Genomic DNA, 24,662 nt, shown 5'->3' with positions numbered 1-24,662 from the left:
ATTTTTTTTATTTTGCATATTTTTTATATTTTGCATGTTTAAAATTTCTAAGCTCCCCTCCCAAGAAACCCTACTCAGAGTCAACCAGTGGACTCACAGTTTACAAATTCTGAACTACTAGGTTTTGACTCCAACATTAACCTAGGGAGTAATGGTGTATTTTAGTTATATGACCTGTGCCTTGATTTCCTCACCTGGAAAATGAAAATTTGTTTATTCAGCTTAAGATATTTTGAACAATTGCATTCGGTATTTGGCATATAGCATTGAATGAGACAGATTAAAGTTCCTACTCTCCTTTGGGGTGCCTGTCTGGCTTGGTTGGTGGACCATGCAATTCTTGATCTCCAGGTCATGAGTTCAAGCCTCATGTTGGGCATAGAGATTACTTAATAAAAAAAAAAAATAAAGTTCTTACTCTCCTGGAACTTAACTTCTAGAGCGGGGGAAACATACACATACATTTACAAGATTATGTTGGGTAATACTTATGATGAGAATAAAAAGGGTCATATTACAAGAGTGACTGGAAGGCCATTTTTAGTTGAGTGATCAACAAGGGCTTCCAAGAGAAAGAGACTTAAAGCCAAGACCTGCATGGCAGGAAGGAACCAACCTTGTGAAGATCTATGGGAATAGTGTGCCAGTCAGTGAACAACAAGTGCAAAGGTCATGAAACAGGAACAGACTAGTTGTATTCAAGAAAACTAAAAAAGGCCAGTGCGGGTGGAGCACAGTGAGCTGAGGGGAAATGGTATTGGATGAGGCTGGAGAGGCAGGCAGAGGTCAGATCCTGTTGCATATTGTGGGCCAGAATAAGTTGATTTTTATTAGTAATCCGAGGCAAATGGAGAGTGTTATATTTTGTCTGTTTGTTTTAAGCTGGGGAATAAGATGATCAGATTTCTATTTTTAAAAGATCACTGTGACTGCCCCAGTGAGATTGGACTGTAGGGAGACAAGCAAGGAGACCAAGTTGGGAAGCAATTATATCATTTGAGGGGGAGATATGCTATGGTAAGCTTGGATTGGGGTGGTAGCTAAGGAGATGGGGAGAAGTTAATGGATCCAAGATATGTATTGAAAGATGAGCTGACAGGACATACTGATGCACTGGCTGTGAGAAATGAGAGAAATAGTTGAATAAAGGATGCCTCTTATGTTTCTGACTTAAGCAACTGAGTGAATCATGGTGCTCTTAACTGAGAGAGAGAACAGTTGAAGAGGAGTTGAAGCGTCTACCTCGGGGAATACTGACAAGCACTTAGCACCAAAGCTGACATAGAGTAAATGCTCAACACATTATCTCTTATTTCTGTTTTTGGTACTGATACCACTATCACTACTAGCTCTGATTTTTCAGCCCTTACTATATGGCAAAAACTATGTCAGTAACACTATGAGGTAGGTCATATTATTGAAGATGGTAAAACTGATATTCATAGAGGTTAAAGAACTTGCCCAGTGATACATGGCTATTAAATGGTAGAGTTGAGACTTGGACCCACGTCTGTGTAGCTCATACACATAATTAGATTTTTTTTACTGTATTTTCTTTTATTACCCATTTTTACTGTTCTTCATAGGTATCAATATCTGTATATTACAACAAATTAGATATGTTTAATTCCTGCCTGTATAAATTTCTGAGATTCTATTTTGAGTTTCCACTGTATAAAATATCATATGGTGATGAGAATGAGTCTATTGATTAAATATGGACAAGAGATGACAGTGAAATAGAGCTTCTTAGTTCATGATAAGTGAGGATCAAGTTAAAGCAGACATTTCCAGAGATAAAACCAGACTACTTGTCTTAAAGAGTTTGGAACCCTTTGTGATCATTTATGTTTCCAAACATTATGTAGACATGCTTAAAAGTTTTCTTTATTTTTTAAAGTTTATATTTATTTTTAGAAAGAGAAAGGAGAAAGAGAGCAAAAGCAATCAGGGGATGGGCAGAGAGAGAGAGAGAGAGAGAGGGAGAGAGAGAATCCCAAACAGGCTCCGTGCTGTCAGCATAGAGCCCAACATGGGGCTCGATCCCACGAATCATGAAATCATGACCTGAGCTGAAACCAAGAGTTGGACACTTAATTGACTGAGACACCCAGGCATCCCAAAAGCTGTATTCTACCAAAAAATAAGAGATGGAGGAACTTTGATGGAGGTATATTCTTAGCTGACTTTTTTTTTGTCTGTTTATACTCTGGCTTCCCAAATTCCAATATAGAAGATTCATGATGAATCAGTTAAAGAAGCATATACATCAATATATGACAAAGTGCTAGAATGAATATAATTAGGTGTCCTGAATGCAAGGGTTATGTTTTTCAAGAACATATTGCATATGTTCTTGTTCAAAAACATATTATGTTTTTCCAGAACATAAAACTGGTTCCCTCCATTCATCCTAAAGGTAAAATATTGCATACTGGTAGAAAAATGAAAGCACATTCTTTCCTAACCACAGTTTTATTTTGGTTTTTAATAAAAAGGATACTTTATAGCAGATATCATTTCAGATCTTAGGTATCTATCAGTCCTTAAACAAATATTTATTGAGCATTTATTCTGTGAAAGGTACCAAAAAAAGCAAAAGTGAATGGCAGACCTCCTGCCTTCCAACAGATTAAAACAGGAATTAGGACATGTATACAAATTATAATCAAACAAGTAAAACTCAAATATAAGACAGGATTCTATGTGGTTCAGCATATAATTGTATCCTAGGAAATAGGCCAGCAAGTAAACAATCTTAAAAGGTTTAATCTTTAGGTATTTGCTGTAGTCCTTTGAAAAGCATCAAGGGGAAGCCAATTTGTAATGCCCAGCAACCTTTAAAATCAGTTTTCCATATTGCTTTCATGCTCAATATCTTATACATACTATAGCTACCCAGAAAACTCTGTAAACACTGCTCATTATCAACTAAAAAATTCACTCTGGAATGTATCTTCTGCAAGTTTTCCCACTTTTTTTCCTTTTTCATCTTCTATCACTTGTTTTTTTTTTCCTTTTCATTTATTTTTTGTTTCAAATTTTTATTTAAATTCTAGTTAGTTCACATATAGTGTAGTATTGTTTTCAGGAGTAGAACTTAGTGATTCATCACTTACATATAACACCCAGTGTTCATCACAACAATTACCCTCCTTAATACCCATCATCCATTTGGCCCATTCTCTACCCATCTCCACTCCAGCAACCCTCAGTTTGTTTTCTGTGGTTAAAAGTCTCTTGGGGCGCCTGGGTGGCTCAGTCAGTTAAGCTCAGTTCGTTAAGCTTGATTTCAGCTCAGATCATGATCTCATGGTTCATGAGTTAGAGCCCTGTATCAGGCTCTGTGCTGACAGTGCAGATCCTGCTTGGAATTCTCTCTCTCTCTCTCTCTCTCTCTCTCTCTACCTCTTTCTCTCTCTCTCTCTCTCTCTCCCTCTCTGCCCCTCCCTTGTACTTCTCTCTCTCTCTCTTTCCCAAAATAAATAAACTTAAAAAAGAGTCTTTTATGGGTTGCCTCCCTCTCTTTTTTCCCCATTCCCCTATGTTCATCTGTTTTGTTTCTTAAATTCCACATATGAGTGATATTATATGGTATTTGTCTTTCTCTGACTGATTTATTTTGTTCAGCATAATACACTATATAGCTCCATCCACGATGTTGCAAATGGCAAGATTTCATTCTTTTTGGTGGCTGAATAATATTCTAATACATATTTATACCACGTCTTTGTTATCCCTTCATCAGTCAATGGATATTGGGCTTTTTCCATAGTTTGGCTATTGTTGGGAATGCTGTTATAAATATCGGGGTGCATGTGCCCCTTTGAATCAGTATTTTTGTATCCTTTGGTTAAATACCTAGTAGTGTAATTGCTGGGCCATAGAGTAGTTCTATTTTTAACTTTTTTTAATGTTTATTTATTTTTGAGAGAGAGAGAGAGAGAGAGAGAGAGAGAGCATGGGGAGGGGAGGGGCAGAGAGAGAGAGATGGAGACACAGGATCCAAAGCAAGCTCCAGGCTCTGAGCTGTCAGCACAGAGCTCGACATGTGGCTTGAACTCATGAACCGTGAGAGCATGACTTGAGCCTAAGTTGGACGCTTAACTGACTGCACTACCCAGGCACCCCTATTTTTAACTTTTTGAGGAACTTCCACACTGTTTTCCAGAGTGGCTGCACTAGTTTGCAGTCCCACTAGCAGTGTAAGAGGGTTCCCCTTTCTCCACATCCTTGCCAACATCTGTTGTTTCCCGTGTTGTTAATTTAGTCATTCTTACAGTTGTGAGGTGGTATTTCATTGTGGTTTTGATTTGTATTTCTCTGATGATCAGTGATATTAAGCATCTTTTCATGTGTCCATTAGCCATCTGTATGTTTTCTTTGCCAAAATGTCTATTCATGTTTTCATCCATTCCTTAACCGGATTGTTTTTTTGGGTATTGAGTTTGATAGGTTCTTTATAGATTTTGAATATTAACCCTTTATCCAATATGTCATTTGCAAATATCTTCTCTCATTCTGTAGGTTGCCTTTTAGCTTTTTTGATTGTTTCCTTTGCTGCGCAGAAGCTTATGATCTCAAGGAAGTCCCATTAGTTCATTTTTGCTTTTTTTCTCCTTGCCTCTGGAGACATGTCTAGTTAGAAGTTGCTGTGGTTGAGATCAAAGAGATGGCTCCCTGTGTTCTCCTCTAGGATTTTGATGGTTTCCTGTCTCACAGTTAGGTCTTTCACCCATTTTGAGTTTATTTTTGTGTATGGTGTAAGAAAGTGGTCCAATTTCATTCTTCTGCATTTGCTGTCCAGTTTTCCCACATCATTTGTTGAAGAGACTGTCTTTTTTTACATTAGATATTCTCTTGCTTTGTCAAAGATTAATTGATAATATAGTTGTGGATCCATTTCTGGGTTTTCTATTCTGTTCCATTGATCTATGTGTCTGTTTTTGTGCCAGTACCATATGGTCTTGATTATGACAGCATTGTAATATAGGTTGAAGTACAGAATTGTGATGCCTCTGGCTTTGCTTTTCTTTTTCAAGATTATTTTGGCTATTGAGGGTCTTTTGTGGTTCCATACAAATTTTAGAATTGTTCTAGCTCTGTGAAAAATGCTGGTGGTATTTTGATAGGGATTGCATTAAATGTGTGGATTGCTTTAGGTTGTATAGATTTTAACCATATTTATTCTTCCAATCCATGAGCATGGAATATTTTTCTATTTATCTATGTCTTTTTCAATTTCTTTCATACGTGTTTTACAGTTTTCAGAGTACAGGTCTTTTGCCTCTTTGGTTGGGTTTATTCTTAGGTATCTTATTATTTTTGGTATAATGGTCGATGGGATTGGTTCCTTGATTTCTCTTTCTGCTGATTCATTATTGGTGTATAGAAACGCCAAAGATTTTTGTATGTTGATTTCGTATCCTGACACTTTACTGAATTCGTGTATCAGTTTTAGCAATTTTTTGGTGCAGTCTTTCAGGTTTTCTACATAGAGTATCATGTGATCTGTGAATAGTGAAAGTTTTCCTTCTTGCCGATTTGGGTGCCTTTTATTTCTTTTTGTTGTCTGCTTGCTGACTCTAAGACTTACAGTACTATGTTAAATACCAGTAGTGAATATGTTTTCACTCATATATGGATCCTGAGAAATTTAACAGAAGACCATGGGGGAGGGTAAGGGGAAAAAAAAGTTACAGAGAGGGAGGGATGCAAACCATAAGAGACTCTTAAATACTGAGAACAAACTGAGGGTTGATGGGAGGTGGGGGAGAGGGGAAAGTGGGTGATGGGCATTGAGGAGGGCACCTGTTGGGATGAGCACTGGGTGTTGTATAGAAACCAATTTGACAATAAATTATATTTAATATAAAAAATTTAAAAAATACAAGTGGTGAGAGTGGACATCCCTGCCTTGTTCCTGACCATAGAGGAAAATCTCTCAGTTTTTGCCCATTGAGCATATTAGCTGTGGGTTTTTGTTTATGGCTTATATGATGTTGAGGTATATTCCCTGATATTATCCCTACTTTGTTGAGGGTTTTTATCAAGAACGGATGCTATACTTTGTCAAATGCTTTTTATGCATCCATTGAAAGGATCATATGGTTCTTATCCTTTCTTTTATGAGTGTGGTCTATCACATTGATTGATTTGAGAGTTGAACCACTCTTGAGGCCCAGGAATAAATCCCACTTGATCATGGTGAATAATTCTTTTCATGTACTGTTGGATTCAATTTGCTAGTATCTTATTGAGAATTTTTGCATCCATGTTCATCAAGATATTGGCCTATAACTCTCAACAATAGCCAAATTATGGAAAGAGCCTAAATGTCCATCAACTGATGAATGGATAAAGAAATTGTGGTTTATATACACAATGGAATACTACGTGGCAATGAGAAAAAATGAAATATGGCCTTTTGTAGCAACATGGATGGAACTGGAGAGTGTGATGCTAAGTGAAATAAGCCATACAGAGAAAGACAGATACCATATGGTTTCACTCTTATGTGGATCCTGAGAAACATAACAGAAACCCATGGGGGAGGGGAAGGAAAAAAAAAAAAAAAAAAAAAAAAGAGGTTAGAGTGGGAGAGAGCCAAAGCATTAGAGACTGTTAAAAACTGAGAACAAACTGAGGGTTGATGGGGGGTGGGAGGGAGGGCAGGGTGGGTGATGGGTATTGAGGAGGGCACCTTTTGGGATGAGCACTGGGTGTTGTATGGAAACCAATTTGACAGTAAATTTCATATATTAAAAAATAAAAAAAATAAAAAATAAAAAAAAATAAAAAAAAATAAAAAAAAAAGATATTGGCCTATAATTCTCCTTTTTACTGAGGTATTTGATTTGGGAATCAAGGAATTTTGGCCTCATAGAATGAATTTGGAAGTTTTCATTCCATCTCTGTTTTGAAATAGTTTGAGAATAGGTATTAACTTTCTCATTTTCTTGAAATGTTTGGTAGAATTCCCCTGTGAAGCCATCTGGACCTGGACTTTTGTTTGTTGGGAGAACTTGTTTTTTCTTTGTATAAAGCTCTTGCTTCTCCGTCCAATGTTACTTAATTAAACTAGCACTCTTCCTTGCAATTTTTCAGCTTTTTCTTTCTATACACCTGTTATGCACAGTTAAATCTCAGGAACTTATATGGCATACCAAAAATCTCCACAGAAGTTGCTGGATTTGGAAAGACCTATGCAGCCAAAAAGAATTTTATCTTTAGAGGCAGAGGAAAGCTGCCAATACTAACAATGTTTTTTATTCCATCACACATAAAAGAAAGTGAAAAGTGTGATATAAAAAAGATAGAGATATTGGTCAACTGGGTGGCTCAGTCAGTTAAGTATCCAACTCTTGATTTCAACTCAGGTCATGATCTCACAGTTTGTGGGATCAAGCCCCAAGTCAAGCTCCACATGGAGCCTGCTTGGGATTCTGTCTTTCCCTGTCAACGTAAATAAACTTATTTTTTAAAAGAAAGATAGAGGTAAAATAATAGTTGAGATTAAGGAAAAATAGATTTTGACTTATAAAATCAGGGGTGTTTGAGATAGTTGTTGAGGATCTAAACAGGTGGCAATAGTGGAGGCCTTCCCAGGCAGATGGAACAGTATTCAAGGGCAAGGAGGCAGTAAAACATGGTCTGTGCACAGGGAAAAACAGGGAGGTCCATTTGGCTGGAATCTGGGTTTATCAAGGCCTTTTTACTGAATGCAAAACTGACAATAACTAATCCTTGCTCTATGGTGGTTTCAGATATATTTTTGGACTATGAGACTTTAAGAGACTAAGACACTGACCAAATCTTAGAAGTTAAAAGATACAACCAACAAGTGCCTTGACTTGCAGACATATAACAATGCATGTTTTTAGGAGATGATGTTTCCATGGAGAAAGCGTATGTTTAAAGGGGGATAAATTTGATTTTTTATGACTCCCCTTATTAACAAAAGGAGATGCTGCTGATCTCAACTCTGTCAATCAGAATGTGCACTCCAACTTGTTTTCTCAGGGATGGGGATGAATTCACGTGGAACCATCCCCACTCTTTCACCACTGTGAAAAGTGATCCACCTTGGCAAGATAGTGGTTAAAATTTGGTAGGTACAGCCTAGATCTATGGCTATGAAACAGAGAAAAGCTGAATAGGAGAGCAATGTGGAATTCCACATCACCTTGACCTCATTAACACAAGACCCAGGTTAACACTAATCTACACCTTCTTATTTCCAGACCAGAACATACTCTTTACTAGTAAGGCAATATATATTTAGTTGGGTGGAGAGATGCCACATGCATCTTGTTATTTTTCAGCCCCATTATTCTGTCTTTTCCCTGTGTCTTCCTCCAACTCCACATAATGGAGAGTGGTTTGGCCACTCTCTCTCTCTCTTTCTCTCTACCCCTAATTCCCTCTTGCCCTCCCCCCTTCTTTTTTAATCCCTAGACTACCCCCTCCCACAGTTTACACACATAAAGTAGAGCAGGCTTTCCCTACATGCTTGTTGCTGACTCATTGGCTGTAATCTTCAGATCACTAGGGTTTGAAGGTTTTTAATTTGGCCACATGAACCCTTTTTCCCCCTGATATGTTAAATTTTGCCAATAGAAACAGAAATAGATAGCAGGAAGGCAGTTATTATGATATGACATCACAAAGAATGATGCCCAAAACACCAGCATTTAGAGCAGGGTGCAAAGTCACAGAAAATTCTGATTTTTAAGGCATTTAAGGAAGTTTCCTATTAGGTAATATCTTTGTCCAAACACTCTGGCAAGGTTTTGACCTTGATCCCACATGACATAAAGCAAAGATGAAAAACTGTTGTTTCTAAATAAAATATGACTTGAGTTATTTTTATTTTCCATTATTTTAGAGAAAGGTGTAGACAAGTTTGACCTCCCAGAGTGTGGATAGGTCATTAGAAAGAAGGTCAAAGGTACCTTCCCTGGTCATTCCCTTTCACTATTTTACTTGTTACTATCTCAGATGCAAGCTCAGAGAGCATCATTACCATTTTTACAGAGGAAAAATCACTGTTTTTCACCAAGACATTGGCACCTGCAAAATTTTCATTCCCTTCCCTATTAGAGCTGGGTCTTTCTTCCAGCACCATCAGTTTTAAAGCTGTCTTACTTTTTAGCTACCCATATCACTAAGCATGCTAGCCCAAAGGCTCAAAGGCCAAGTACAGTCACCTCTGTTGGGTTTGTTGAGGATATTTAGTGATAAAAATGGAATTAATTTTAATTTATTAAGTTCTTCTTGACTTAGGAAAAAAAAAAAACTTTTAAAATGGGTGTAATTCATGAAATCATGAAAATGTTCATATCTTTCTTAAATCCTACCAATCATACACCCCAAATCCAAACAAACTGACTCTTTTCTTGAAAAAAATAAGTTATGAAAACAAGTTGTAACACCAGAGATTTGTGTCTGGTGCTCCTCCTAGAACTAGTCACCTTCCTTTCCAGCGGCCCTCCTAGGCTCTCTCATTGTCCTCCCCTTTGGTTTTCTTTCATTTGGGTCCTATCTTAATTGGATCCTCTGTGCAGCTTGATGATCCTTTATGCTATCCCACTCTCCACCTCCCACCATGAGTTATTCCTTAAATATGCCAATGCCCAGAAGCCTCCACCCCCACCCAGACCTTCCATCCTCACTCTTGGGTGAAGGGACACACAAGGGGATGCTGTCTAAGGGACACACAAGGAGAACTTCTTCATTTCCCTTCTTTTTGCCACACATATCAGTGTCTGCTCTCCTCTTCTCCTATCCCAAAGGAAGAGGTAGCCTTTGCAAACCACCTCATGCCAGCAAATTTACTTCCTTTTATTTTATTTGTGAACATTTAATAATTTTATTTTCACAACACAGAAGTATATAAAGTAGAAACCCTCTATCTCATTGCCCCATTCTACTTCATTTTTTTCTGAAAAGAAAAAAAAAAAGTTTTTCCAGACATTTTCTATGCTTTTTCAAACATCAGTGTATAACATAAATCACACATAAACCTATAATATGCATATCATACTTATGCACACTTATGGAGCCTTGGGGGTTTTGGTTCACACGCAAAAATTGGCCTTCATATTTTATTTATTTAATAGTACAATGGACATGCCTCCAAAACAGTATACAGGGTCTATCTCCTTCTTTTACATATTTCTTGTGTTTTCAAGGTTTCTTTAGCTGTCTCCTTCCCCATGGTTCAAGTTTCTCCCAAATTCAAAAGAACTTTGTATCTCTCAGCTGTGTATCCTATCTCACTCCTTCTCTTCACACCCAGGAGTCCTTGATGAGCTTCCCTCACTGACTGCACATCTTTCCTTCCCACCTAAATCCCTGGTTTGTTTTCTGCCCCTCCTCCACCCATATTGCTTAAAAATCAAAAGTGAACACCAGACCAAGTGAATACTTTTTACCTCCTTAGGGCATTCCCTGCAGCCCTGGGCATTGCTGAGCATGCTCTTCTTGCAACTCTCTTCCCCCTATTCTGACTAGTCCTAAGGACCTTATTGCCTTAATGGTTCCCAACTAAGGGTGATTTTGCCCTCCAGTGGACATGTTACATTATTAGTTGTCACATTTTTAGTTGTCACAACGGAGGGGTGGGTGCTATTGTTACCAAGTGTGTAGAGGCTAGGGATTCTGCCAAGCAACCTAAATGCATAGCACAATTCCCTGAAACATGTAAGTATCCCGCCCAAAGTATCAAGAGTACTGAGGTGGTGAAAGTCTGAAGACATTTCTAACAAGTATAGGCCCTTTAATAACTAGCTAGGGATCTGGCCCCAAATCTTGAAAATGATTTTCTGTATCTGTTCCCAAACGAGACAACTCAAAGTCACACCCAGATACTGCAGAGATGTCACAGGCCCATGACAACCTCAGTTTCTAGGTCCCCAGTCCCCAGGCAACATCCAAGCTTCCTCCAGTTGTATCAGTCTGGTCCAGGTATGACTCCTTACCATTTTTCCACCTGTAGGCTAAACCATACATTTAACCCTGCTCAATGCAGCTTATAATCATAAGAGGGGGAGACACAGACAACCATCACCCTCCCCCTTTCTTGGTTGGGCTATGTTCCACACTCTGAATTCACTGAGGGCTTTGTAGCCAAATTCTTCTCCCGCTGTTAACCTGGTGATGAGTTGGGGGAGAGAATCCCTCAGGATGGCAGCATACTTTGGTCATTGGTCTAAACCAATAAACCCTCTGGGCACGATCAGCTTCTGACTCACCTCCTTGGTAGTGGCATGTGACTATACCCAGTTCTGCCCACTGGGTACTGGGGGGGATTCTTCTGTCATGGGGCTGAACAGCCATAGGTAGCAGTCCTTGCTTGCAGTTCATGCTGGCATCCTCTATATGCAGCCCTGGGGCGCTTGGGTGCTCAGTCAGTTGAGTCTGACTCTCGGTTTCAACTCAGGTCATGATCTCTTGGTTCGTGGGTTCGAGCCCCACATTGGGCACTTTGCTGGCAGTGCGGACCCTGTTTGGGATTTTCCTCTCTCCGCCCCCGCCTCTACCCTTCCCCCACTTGCGCTATAAACTTAAAAAAAGTATACACGCAGTCTTGAGATTCCCTTGGAGCAGGAAATCTCTGTTGTGTCATAAGCAAGTAGTTAACCCTAGGCCTGTTTTGATTGTTTCTTGTGATATAACTCGTTCAGAACATGAACAAGATTCCTGTCCAGTTTATTATTGGAGACTCATGGGATTCAGGAATCCCCACTACCTGTCACTCCCTGATGCACCTCCCCAGTCAGTTCCAACAGTTTCTTTGATGCCCTGTGGTTTGCACCTGCTCTTCTGGTATCATTTTCTGACTTGGAAATAATCTGGTTGTCCAGAGAAGGAACCCATTCAAGTTAAATTAAAGAAAAGGGGATCTCTGTAGAGTGGATTTTCATGCAATACAATTGCGGGAAGTGGAAAAGTGGTCAGGCCACCACTGTCTCCATCTCTGGGTTTGCAGGATCAACTCCTTTGCTTCTCTGTGCTTGTCTGCTCCTTGGGAACTCATGCTGGCATCCTCTAAAAGACACTCGGCCTCTATAAAGCACAGAGTTCTGCTCCCCCACAGCCAGGGTCAGGCCTCAGCTGTGGCCTCAGTGTCCGTGACTCTGACCTTGGCCCCAACTCCAAATAACCCACTGCTTCCTTGCCCAACACCATCCTGACTATGGGACTATGGAATCTGCCTCTCTATTCAGATTCTCTAGTGTAAGAACCTGTGTGGTTAAGGATGGGTCAGATGTCCACTCCTCCAATCATATACAGCCTAGGTGGGAAGAGGGGTGGGCTGTCACAAACATGGCTGCTCAGGTCCACCAGGTACTAGGGTAGGGAATGGAGACACATACTAACAGAAGCTACAGTGCTTCTGGGGTGTGGAATGCTCTGGAACACAAAGGGGGTCATCAAAATAAGTCTGTGTTTTACCCCCCCAACCACCTAATCTACACCCTCCCCAGCCACCACTCCATACCCACCCCATTTTTCCACCTTTCTCACAACCCCCTTGCCCCATCCACCCACCCTCCTTTTCTCCCCATTCTTCCCAAACCCTCCCGCATCTCTCCCCCTCCCTCTGAAAATTGATTTCCCATTGGGATATGTTTCCGTTCTATTTCACATTTCTGAATTCACTGGGGGTTTTGCAGCCAGATTCCCCTTCCACAGCGGAAGCAAATTTCTCTCCGTGAAAAATTCACAGCTTTACACCAAGGGCAGTCCCAATCCCCGGGTCTGCGAAATGTGGGAGGTCTTCTCTGCTGAAGGAGATCGTTGTCTCCTTGGGATTCTTGAGGGTGTGTTCCCTGGGACCCCACATCAGACCACAAGTTAACATCAGAGGGCCTCCAGTGGGGAGATATCTGAGATGGAGCTCCTGGGGTGAACATTATTGCTGGTGGGGTTGGTGTGGGTGCAGGTGGGAAGGGGGAAAAGGGGCAGGCATAGGAGTATGTGAATGAGGCAGGGAGCTGGACAGGCAGGGGTGAGGGTGTGGCTGTGGTCCCGGGCTTCATCGTCCCAGAGAAATAAAGCATGGCTGTATCCACTGACCTGACATCTCCCTCCCTCTGCCCACCAGAGGTATAATTTTTCTGCTCAGCTCCAAGAACATGCACAAGGCCTCCACCCGGGTTCTTTGTGGCCTCTGTCCCTTCTTCACCTTTCTGTCTTCTTCCTCTTCCTGTGGCACCAGCAGCAGTAGCAGAAGTAGTGGCAGCCCCCGCCTCTTCCTCCTCACCTGCTCCTTCTGTCCCAGCGTCACTGGCAATGGCCAAGCCTGGCTCCTCTGCAACCTGCCCCGGCTCCCGCGAAGACTCCAGCTCCTGCAGAGAAGTAGGCAGGGTTGAGACCCATTCTGGGGGTGGTGAGGGGGTGGGGCAAGGAGATAGGGCCAGGAGAGGGGGCAGGGACCAAGTTGAGGCAATCTTACAGCCCGCAGGAGCTTCCACCTCAGGAGGTCCCTTTCCTTCCGTATCTCCGCCAAGTTTGCCTGTGTCTGCTGCAGACGGAAGGTTGCCTCCTTGCGCTCCATCTCCTGCTGTGCTGTGAGCTCCTTTAGGTCTGAGGCCAAGGTCTCTGCAGCGGACTTATGCAGTTTGGCGAAGTCCTGCAGCCAGTGCACCCTGTGCCCATGTAACTGGCCCTGCCTGCGGGCAAAGCGCACACCTAGGGCCAGGCTGCTCCAGGCGCAGGCGTCTTTGGCCTCACTGGACACTGCGTTGTCCTCCAGGATGGCCTTGAGCTTGTTCTCCACTTCCTCCCAGGACTGAGATATATTTTCGAGGTAGAACTCAGGGCCTTTCGTGTGCCCGGCCATCTTCTCATTGATGAAAGCCACCACGTTGCCGTGCTGGAACCCACCACTGGGGTCTTCGGGTTTCAAGGCCATGATGGCTGAGGGCTTTAGGGGCTTGTTTGGCCCTGCGGGGATGAATCAACCAGTTGCACCCTCCTCTCCCCTTTAATCCCTAACCCCCTTTAGCCCTCCCCTCCCCACTCTGTAGCTTCCCTTTTGATTCCTCCGCCCAACCCTCCTGAGACCCTCATAAAGACCACTGACTGGCTTGCCTTGCCATAGTACACTTCTCACCAGGTCTTACCTCCCTAGCTAGAATTAGAGGAGGTACAGACCTCCCATGCCTGCCTACAAACCTAAAGAGAAAGCGAGAAAGCGCACCTCTTTCCCTCCAGGGGCTCCAAGGAAAGGAAGTCTCTAAGCAAACCCTAGAGGCTTTTACCGTGGGACTGTTCCAACTTTGAAAGATAGTAGGGGTGGGAGGGAATGCACAAGGAAGGTCCTCCATCTGCCCCAGGACATAAGGGAACCCGCTACAATGTTGCAAGTCCTTGAAGTGGGGAGGAAACAGGAGTGATCAGAAAAGACAGAACTGAGAATTTGAAACACTTGTGATCAAGTACAAAAATTTCACCCCCTACTCTCCACCCCCACTAAAATGGTTTGTCCCACATCAGGAGCCCCTCCCCTCTTAGAAGTGGAATATTCTAGAACAAGAAAAAAAGCCTCCTCCTCACCAGGAAGATGCTGTATCTCCTATTCTAGAATCTCCTAAATTGGAATATGACAGTCAGAAAATTGTTTATGTAAAGGGCCAAGTAATAATTATTTGAGGCATTGTAGGCAAAGGACCTCTGTCCCAAATACTTACAGCATAAAAGCAGTCATAAGAAATACTTGAAGAAATAAGCATGGCCATATTCCAATAAAACTTATGCATAAAAATAGGTAGCCGGCAGGATTTGGCCTGTAGTTTGCCAACTCCTGGTCTAAACTCATATTTCCTGCATATCCCAAAGATATCCAAAATCCAAATGTTCACCCTTTCCCCTGAGAGATGATTCTTCTACATTCCTGTGTTCATATTCTCCTATATTCTTGTGTTCACTATAAAAACCTCAAAATCATCAATACCACTTGCCTTTAATAACATAGGAAATTGGTCCCAAATCTTGTTGCTAGTATCTCAGAATCTTTTTTTTTAATTTTTTTTTTTACATTTATTTATGTTTGAGACAGAGAGAGACAGAGCATGAACGGGGGAGGGTCAGAGAGAGGGAGACACAGAATCCGAAACAGGCTCCAGGCTCTGAGCTGTCAGCATAGAGCCCGACGCGGGGCTCGAACTCATGGACCGCAAGATCATGACCTGAGCCGAAGTCGGCCGCTTAACCGACTGAGCCACCCAGGCGCCCCTCAGAATCTTCTTTTAACATCCATTCCCATTTAGAGAATGCCCACATAGTCTCATGAATAAATTCTCTACTCTCTTTCTAATTCCTAATCTTTCCTATGACCATGCTACTTTCAAGCTTCAAAATATTTGATGGCTTCCTGTGACCAACTCTTGGGGTAATATTATATTCTTACCCTAGTATACCTTTCTAAATTAACTCTCCTTATTCTCTTTTCTGCCATTATTTATGCACTGAAGGAAGTGGACATGCAGAGATACACTCATTTTGGGTTTTATTTTTCCATTTGAAAAATTAGAAATTCATTATTTATTATATGAGAATTACATTTTGTTCTATGACCTACATTGAAATAGATAACATTTCTTCTCTAAGTGTCTTGTGTCAGATAGTGAGAAAAAAATAATGTATCAGGCATTAATATATTACTTAAGAAGGTAGTTAAATCCCAGAGGTATAAATCCCACTGTTTTAGCTTTCTTTTTAAACTGTTACCTTTTTCTCCATTTCAATTTGGGTATTTTATTTGTTGGTCTTGGGACTAATAAATGGGAAGCGTTCATGTTTTGGCTTGTTCTAGAGTGACTTCTGTAGAAAGATCATTTGGGAGATAATATAGAAATTGGAATGGCAAGGAGAGAGGGGTGATACTGGAGTCAGGGAGACCCATTAGGGGGATGCACAGTAATTCAATATGTAAACTAAGGTAGTAGAAGTTAGAATGGAGACAAAAGTGTAGAGAGCTATTTGGTTGATAGAATTGATAGGAATGTCAGGGACAGGGATGAGAAAATGAATAGGGTAATTCCCAGGTTTCTGCTACAGGGAACTAAGTAGATAGTGATGCTGTAGACTTAGATGGATAATAAAAGAGAAGCTGTTTGGAAGGGGGATCACCTGTGGACATATTGATATTGAGATACCCGTGGGACATCCTAATGGAGATACCCCACAAGCAGTTAGATATATGAGTCTAGGACTAGGAGAGACATCAGGGCTGGAGATATAGTATTGAAAAATGGAAATTGGATTCAAAGTAGTGGTTGAAATAACCCACGGAGAAGATATACAGCAAGAAGAACAGAGTGCAGGGAATAGCTCTTTTCTTACCACTCTCCATTCTCACTCACGGTTTTATAGCTGACTTGCTTACTCTGCCTACTCTGATTTTGGACTCAGAACATTTTTTTACCCTTTTTTATTCCTTCCATAACTCTTTAAACATGGACTTCAGCTTGTGGTCACTTGTATCTGTATGCTATAATTCTTCCACTTCTGCTTATAAACGCTTTCAAAAGATTAAGGTAAATCATTTACTTGTTTTGATTTAAATTTCGGTTAGTTAATATACAGTGTAATATTAATTTCAGGTGTACAATATAGTGATTCAACACTTACATATTACACTCAGTGTTCATCACAAGTGCACTCCTTAATCCCCATCATCTATTTCACCCATTCTCCTACTCTCCTCCCCTCTGGTGAACAGCAGTTTGTTCCCTTTTGTTAAGAGTCTGTTTTTTGGTTTGCCCCTCTCATTTTTACCCCTATGATCATTTGTTCTGTTTCTTAAATTCTGCACATGGGTGAAATTACATGGTATTTGGCTTTCTCTGACTGACTTATTTTGCTTAGCAAAATACTTTATAGCCCCATCCATATCATTGCAAATGGCAAGATTTCACCATATATGTATATTATCTATATATATACAGCATTATCTATAATAGCAAAATATGAAACAGCCCAAATGTCCATGTACTGATGAATAGATAAGGAAGCTGTGGTATGCGTATGTATATGGACATTTGGGCTGTTTCATATTTTGCTATTATAGATAATGTTGCTATAAACTTCAGGGCGCATGTATGCCTTTGAATTAGTATTTTTGTATTCTTTGGGTAAATACCTAGTAGTTCATTTGCTGGATTATGGAGTAGATCTATTTTTGACTTTTTGAGAAATCTCCATACTGTTTTCCAGAATGGCTGCACCAGTTTGCATTCCCACCAACAGTTCATGAGGGTTCCTTTTTTTCCACATCCTCAGCAACACTTGTTATTTCTTGTGTTTCTGATTTTAGCCATTCTGAGAAATGTGAGCTGGTATCTCAGTGTACTTTTGATTTGTATTTCTCTGATGGTGAGTGATGTTGAACATCTTTTCATGTGTCTGTTGGCCAACTGTATGTATTCTTTGAAAAATATCTATTCATGTCTACTGCTCATTTTTAATTGGATTATTCAATTTTGGGGTGTTGGGTTTGATAAGTTCTTAATAGATTTTGGATACTAACCTCTTATCAGATATGTTACTTGCAAATATCTTCTCCCATTCCAAAGTTGTTTAGTTTTATTGATAATTTCCTTCACTATGCAGAAGCTTTTTATTTTGATGTAGTCCCAATGGTTAATTTTTGCTTTTGTTTCCCATGCCTCCCTCAGGAGACCTATCTAGAAAGAAGTCGTTATGACTGATATCAGATAGGTCACTGCTTCTGTTATCTTCTAGGATTTTTATGGTTTCAGGTCTCACACTTAGGTCTTTAATCCATTTTTAATTTGTTTTTTGTGTATGGTGTAATAAAGTGGTCCAGTTTCATTCTTCTTTTTTTAATGCTTATTTATTTTGAGAGAGGGGGAGAGTATGAGCAAGGGAGGGGCAGAGAGAGAGGGAGATAGAGACTCTCAAGCAGGCTCCATGCTGTCAGCACAGAGCCCAATGTGGGGCTTGATCTCACCAACTGTGAGATAATGACCTAAGCCGAAACCAACAGTTTGATGTTTAACTGAGTCACCCAGGCGACCGCACTTTCATTCTTTTGCATGTTGCTGTCCAGTTTTCCCAAGACCATTTGTGGAAGAGATTGTCTTTTTCCTATTAGATCATCTTTCCTGCTTTGTTGATGATTAATTGACCACATATTTCTGGGTTCATTTCTGTGTTTTCTATTCTGTTCTATTGATCTGTGTGTCTGTTTTTATGACAGCACTATACTGTTTTGATCACTACAGTTTTCTAATACAACTTGAAGTCTGGGATTGTGATGCCTCCAGCTTTGCTTTTTTTTTTTCAAAGTTGCTTTGGCTATTCAGGGTCTTTTATGGTTCCATACAAATTTTAGGATTGTTTGTTCTATCTCTGGAAAATGCTGTTGGTATTTTGATAGAGATTGCATTAAATGTGTAGATTGCTTTGGGTAGTATAGACAGTTTAACAATATTTGTTCTGTCAATCTATATGCATGGAAAATCTTTCCATTTCTTTGTGTCCTCTTCAATTTCTTTCATAAGTGTTTTATAGTTTTCAGAATACAGATCTCTTACCTCTTTGGTTAGGTTTATTCCTGGGTATATTATTATTTTTGGTGCAATTGTAAATGGGATAGATTCCTTAATTTGTCTTTCTTCTGATTCATTATTGATGTATAGCAGTGCAACAGATTTCTGGATGTTGATTATGTATCTTTTGACTTTAGTGAATTCCTATATCAGTTCTAGCAATTTTGTGGTTTTTCTACAAAGAATATCATGTGTTCTGTGGATAGTGAAAGTTTTACTTCTTCCTTGTCAATTTGGATGCCTTTTATTTCTTTTTGTGGTCTAATTGCTGAGACTAGGACTTTAAGTACAATGTTAAATAACAGTGGTAAGAGTCGACATTCCCTTGACCTTAAGGGAAAAGCTGTCAGTTTTTCTCCATTGAGGATATTAGCTGTGGGTGTTTTTTGTGTATAATCTTTGTTATGTTAAGGCATGTTCCCTCTATCCCTACTTTATTGAGGATTTTTATCATGAATGGATATTGTACTTTGTCAAATGCTTTTTCTGCATCTATTGAAGACATCATATGGTTCTTATCCTTTTTGTTTTTTTATTAATGTGGTATATCAGATTGATTTCATTTATGGTATATCCCTTGCAGCCTGGGAATAAATCCCACTTGATCATAGTGAATGATTCTTTTAATATACTACTGGATTCAGTTTGCTGGCATTTTATTGAGAATTTTCACATCAGTGTTCATCAGAGACATTATAGTTCACTTTTTTAGTGGGGTCTTTATCTGGTTTTGGTATCAGGGCAATGCTTGTCTCATAGAACGAATTTGTAAGTTTTTCTTCCTTTTCTATTTTTAGAATAGTTTGAAAAGTATTGGTATTAACTCTTCATAAAATGTTTGGTACAGTTCACCTATAAAGCCATCTGGCCCTGGACTTTCATTTGTTGGGAGATTTTTTTTTATGACTGATTCATTTTCTTTCCTATCAGTCTGTTCAAGTTTTCTGTTTCTTCCTGTTTCAGTTTTGGTAGTTTAAGTTTCTATGAATTTATCCATTTTTTTCCAGGTTGTTCAATATTTTGGCATATGGTTTTTCATATGATTCTCTTATAATTGTTTGTATTTCTGTGGTGTTGGTTGTTATTTATCCTCTGTCATTTGTGATTTTATTTATTTGGGTCCTTTCTCTTTTCTTTTTTATAAGTCTGTGTAGAGGTTTATCAATCAATTTTATTGATATTTTCAAAGAAACACCTCCTGGCTTCAATGATCTATTGTATTTTTTAATTTCTATATCATTTATTTCTACCTTACTATAATTATAATCTTTTATTATAATTATGTTTTTATCTATAATTTTATTATACTTATTACATATTATAATCTTTATTATTTCTTTCTTCTGCTGGATTTAGGCTTTGTTTATTCTTTTTCTGGATCTTTTACTTGTAAGGATATGTTATGTATTTGAGATTTTTCTTTCTTCTTGAAGTAGGTCTATATTGCTCTTAACTTTCCTTTTAGGAATGCTTTTGCTGCATCGCTAAGGTTTTGGACTATTTTGTTCTCATTTTTATTTTTTTCGTGTATTGTTTTTATGTCTTCTTTGATTTCCTGGTTGACCCATTCACTGTTTAGTAACATATTGTTCAACCTACATGTATTTATGGTCTTTCCAAGTTTTTTTCCTTGTGATTGACTTCAAGTTTCACAGTGTTGTTGTCAGAAAATATACATAGTATGATCTCAATCTTTTTGTATTTGTTGAGGCCTGATTTGTGACCTAATACATGATCTATTCTGGAGAATGTCCCATGTGTACTTGAAAAGAATGTATATTCTGGTCTTTTAGGATGGAATATTCTGAGTATATCTGTTAAGTCTGTCTGTCCAGTGTGTCATTCAAAGCCATTGTTTCCATGTTGACTATATATTTAGATGATATATTGATATAAGTGGGGTGTTAAAGACTCCTACCGGTATTGTATTATTATCAGTTATGTTTATGTTTGTTGTTAATTGTTTTATATATTTGGATGCTTTCATATCGGATGAATAAATATTTACAATAGTTACATCTTCTTGTTGGATTGTCCCCTTTATTATGATATGGTGCCCTTCTTTGTTTTTTGTTACAGTCTTTGCTTTAAAGTCAAGTTTGTCCTATATAAGTGTTGCTACTCCAGCGTTATTTTGATATCCATTAGCATGATGAATGGTTCTCCATCCCCTCACTTTCAATCTACAGGTGTTTTAGGTTTAAAATGAGTCTCTTGTAGGCACCATATAGATGGGTCTTTTTTTTTTTAATCCAGTATGACACCCTGTGTCATTTTATTGGAACATTTAGTCTTTTTATATTCAGAGTAATTATTGATAGATATGTACTTAGTGCTATCGTATTACTTGTTTTGTCATTGTTTGTGGAGATTTTCTCTGATCCTTTCTTGTCTTTGCCATTTTTGTTTTTCTCTTTTGCATTCAAAAAGTCCCCTTTAATATACCTTGCAGGGCTGGTTTAGGAGATCACAAACTCCTCTAGTTGTTTTTTTTTTTTTTTTTTTAATCTGGGAAACTCTTTATCTCTCCTTGTGTTCTGAATGGTAGCCTTGATGGATAGAATATTCTTTGTTGCAGATTTTTCCCATTCAGCATTTTAAATGTATCGTACCACTCCTTTCTGGCCTGCCAAGTTTCTTTTGAGAAATCTGCAGCTAGATTTATGGTTCCTTCTTTGTAAGTGAAGGACTTATTTTGTCTTCATGCTTTTAGGATTTTGTCTTTATCACTATGTTTTTCAAATTTAATTACAGTATGTCTTGGTGTTGGCCTGCTTTTGTTGATTTTAATGGGAATTCTCTGTGCCTCATGGATCTGGATGTCTGTTTCTTTCCCCAGATTAGGGAAGTTTTCAGCTGTTTTTGGGTTCACAGCAAAATTGAGAGGAAAGTACAGAAATTTACGATGTATCTCCTGCCCCCACATGCATACCCTATTATCAGTAGCCACTGCCAGAGTGAATATTTACTACAATTGATTAACCTACATTGACACATCATTATCATCCAAAATCCATACTTTTCATTGTGGTTCACTCTTGGTGTTGTACTTTCTATGGGTTTGCACAAATGTATAATGGCATATATCCATCATTATAGTATCATACAGAGTATTTTCACTACCTTTAAAGTCCTTTGTGTTCCACCTATCCATCTCTCCTCCCAACTCTTGGCAATCACCAATCTTTTTAGTGTCTCCATAGTTTTGCCTTTTCCAAGTGTCATATAGCTGGAATTTTACAGTATGTAGCCTTTTCTCATTGGCTTCTTTTACTTAGTAATATGCATTGAATGTTCCTCTATATCTTTCCATGGCTTGAGAGCTCATTTACTTTTAGCTCTTAATAATATTCCATTATCTGTATGTGCCATATATTATTTATACATTCACCTACTAAAAGATATCTTGGTTACTTCCAAGTTTTGGCAATTATGAACAAAACTTCTATAAACATCTGTGTGCAGGGTTTTATGAAGACATAATTTTTCCCTCCTTTGGGTAGTTATCAAAGAATATAAATGCTAGATCATATAAGGGTATGTTTAGTTTTGTAAGAAACTTCCAAACTATCTTCTAAGTTGCTGTGCCATTTTGCATTCCTACCAGCAATGAATGAGAGTTCCTGTTACTCCACATCCTTACTAGCATTTGGTGTTGTTAGTGTTCTGGATTTTGGCCATTCTAATAGGTATGCAGTTGTAGCGCAGGTTTGTTTTCATTTGCATTTCCCTGGTGACATATGATATACATATTTTCAAATGTTTATTTGCCATCTGTATATTTTATCTCTTTGATGAGGTTTCTGTTAAGGTCTTTGGCCCATTTTTTTTTGTTATTGTGGAGTTTTAAGAATTATTTGTATACTTTGGATAGCAGTCCTTTATTAGATGTGTCTTCTGCTAATATTTTCTCTCAGTCTGTGGCTTGTTTTCTAATTCTCTTAACATTGTCATTTGTAGAGCTGAAGTTTTTTAATTTTATTAGCAGTCAGTTATTTGTCACAGATCATGTCCTTGATCTTGTAATTAAAAAATCATTGCCATATCCAAGGTCATCTAGATTTCCCTATGTTGTTTTCTAGAAATTTTACAGTTTTGCATTTTACATTTAAGTCTGTGATCCATTTTGAATTCTTTTTCATGGTGGGTGTAAAGATCTGAGTCTAGATTCGTTTTTTTATATGCATGCAGATGTCTAGTTGTTCTAGTACCATTTGTTGAAAAGACATTTTTTGCTCTATTGTGTTGCATTTTCTTCTTTGTCAAAGATCAGTTGACTATATTTATATGCATCTATTTCCAGGCTCGATATTCTATTCCACTGAGCTGTTTGTCCGTTCTGTCTTAATTACTGTAGCTTTAGAGTAGGTCTTAAAGTCAGATAGTATCAGTCCTCCAATTTTGGTCTTCTCAGTTTTGTAGTTATCCTCATGTAGATCTTGTACATATTTTGTTAGATACATACCTAAGTATTTCATTTTGGGGGTTTCTAATGTAAGTGATATCATGTTTTTAATTTCAAATTAATAACTTTTTCATTGCTTGCATATGTGAAAGCAATTGACTTTTGTGTATTAACCTTATATCCTGGAGCCTTGCTAGTTACTAGTTACTTGCTTACTAATTTCAGGTGTTTTGTCAACTCTTTCAGATTTTTTGCATGGGTCATCTATATGTATAGATCAACCATACATCTATGAACAAAGATGATTTTATTTCTTCCTTTTGAATCAATCAGATATTTCCTTTTTTTATCTATTGCATTAGCTGAGACTTTCAGTATGATGTTGAATAGGAATGGTGAGAGGGGACAGTCTTGCCTTATTCCTAATTTTAATGGGAAACTTGTAGTTTATTATCATGAAATATAATGTTAGCTATAGTTTTTTTCATAGATATTCTTTACTGAGTTGAGGAATTTTCCCTCTAGTCCTAGTTTGTTGAGAGTTTTTTTTGTTTACTTTTTATTTTTTAATTTTTTTTTTTATCATGAATGGACGTTGGATTTTGTTAACTGCTTTTCCTGCATCTACTGATATGGTCATGTAATTTTTCTTCTTTAGCCTGTTAATGTGATGAACTACATTAATTGATTTTTGATTTTTTTATGTTTATTTCTTATTTTGAGAGAGAGAGAGGGAGTGAGAGAGAGAGTGTGTGCAAGCAGGTGAGGGGCAGAGAGAAGTGAAGAGAAGAATCCCAAGCAGGGTCCATGCTGTCAGTGCAGAAACCAATGAGGTGCTTGATATCACAAACCATGAAATCATGACCTGAGCCTAAATCAAGAGTCTGATGATTAAACAACTGAGCCACCCAAGTGCCCCTGATTTTTGAATATTTGAACCAACTTTCCATATCTGGGATAAATCCTACTTGGTTGTGGGGTACGATTATCTTTTTTAGTATTTTACTATAATTTATTTTATTTATTTATTTAATTTTTTTTGATGTTTATTTCTGAGACAGAGAGAGAACATGAGCGGAAGAGGGGCAGAGAGAGAGAGAGATAGAGAGAGAGAGAGAAAGAGAATCCGAAGCAGGCTCCAGGCTCTGAGCTGTCAGCACAGAGCCTGACCTGGGGCTCGAACTCACAGACCGTGAGGTCAAAACCTGAGCCGAAGTCAGGCGCTCAACCGACTGAGCCACCTAGGCACCCCTATTTTTTTTTTATTTTAGAGATAGAGTGTGCACACTTGTGGAGTAGAGGGGCCATGGGGGAGAGAGAATCTTAAGCTGGCTCCATGCAGAGCCTGACATACTGCTCGATCCCACAACCATGTGATCATGACCTGAGCCAAAATCAAGAGTTGGATGCTCAACTGACTGAGCTGCCCAGGTGTCCCTGGGATATAGTTATTTTTATACATTACTGGGTTTGATTTCCTAATGTTCTGTTGAGGATTGTGCATTTATGCTCATGAAAGATATCAGTCTGTAGTTTTCTTGTAATGTCTTTGGTGTTGGTATTAGACTAATGCTGGCTTCATAGAATCAGTTAGGAAGTATTCCATCTGCTTCTATCTTCTGAAAGAGATTGTAGAGAATTTGGTATAATTTCATCCTAAGTATTTGGTAGAA

At 38.8% G+C, this 24,662-nt stretch overlaps 2 protein-coding genes across 2 annotated transcripts in view; one reads left to right on the top strand and one right to left on the bottom strand.

The window, feature by feature from the left end:
* The window catches only part of IL1RAPL2 (interleukin 1 receptor accessory protein like 2), a 1,135,143-nt gene that overhangs the window by 614,344 nt on the left and 496,137 nt on the right, over positions 1–24,662 (top strand). The gene's annotated exons all lie outside the window — the stretch shown is intronic.
* TEX13A (testis expressed 13A) lies at positions 12,647–13,968 on the bottom strand. Its single transcript, XM_081792721.1, has 2 exons — positions 13,463–13,968; positions 12,647–13,355 (listed from the first exon to the last, which is right to left on the bottom strand). The coding sequence occupies exons 1-2, from the start codon at positions 13,919–13,921 to the stop codon at positions 12,663–12,665; spliced, it is 1,152 nt and encodes a 383-aa protein (XP_081648847.1). The 5' UTR covers positions 13,922–13,968; the 3' UTR covers positions 12,647–12,662.

This window comes from Panthera onca, chromosome X (assembly GCF_046562875.1).
Source record: "Panthera onca isolate mPanOnc1 chromosome X, mPanOnc1 haplotype 2, whole genome shotgun sequence".
Classification (NCBI taxonomy): domain Eukaryota; kingdom Metazoa; phylum Chordata; class Mammalia; order Carnivora; family Felidae; genus Panthera; species Panthera onca.
This window is presented reverse-complemented; position numbering and strand designations above follow the sequence as displayed.

What these genes read in the sequence shown, in the direction of transcription:
- TEX13A (XM_081792721.1), bottom strand. Translation starts at nt 13,921, where the DNA reads ATGGCCTTGAAACCCGAAGACCCCAGTGGTGGGTTCCAGCACGGCAAC. An exon ending in GGTGGAAGCTCCTGCGGGCT is followed by an intron (nt 13,356 to 13,462) that starts GTAAGATTGCCT and finishes ACTTCTCTGCAG; the next exon opens with GAGCTGGAGTCTTCGCGGGA.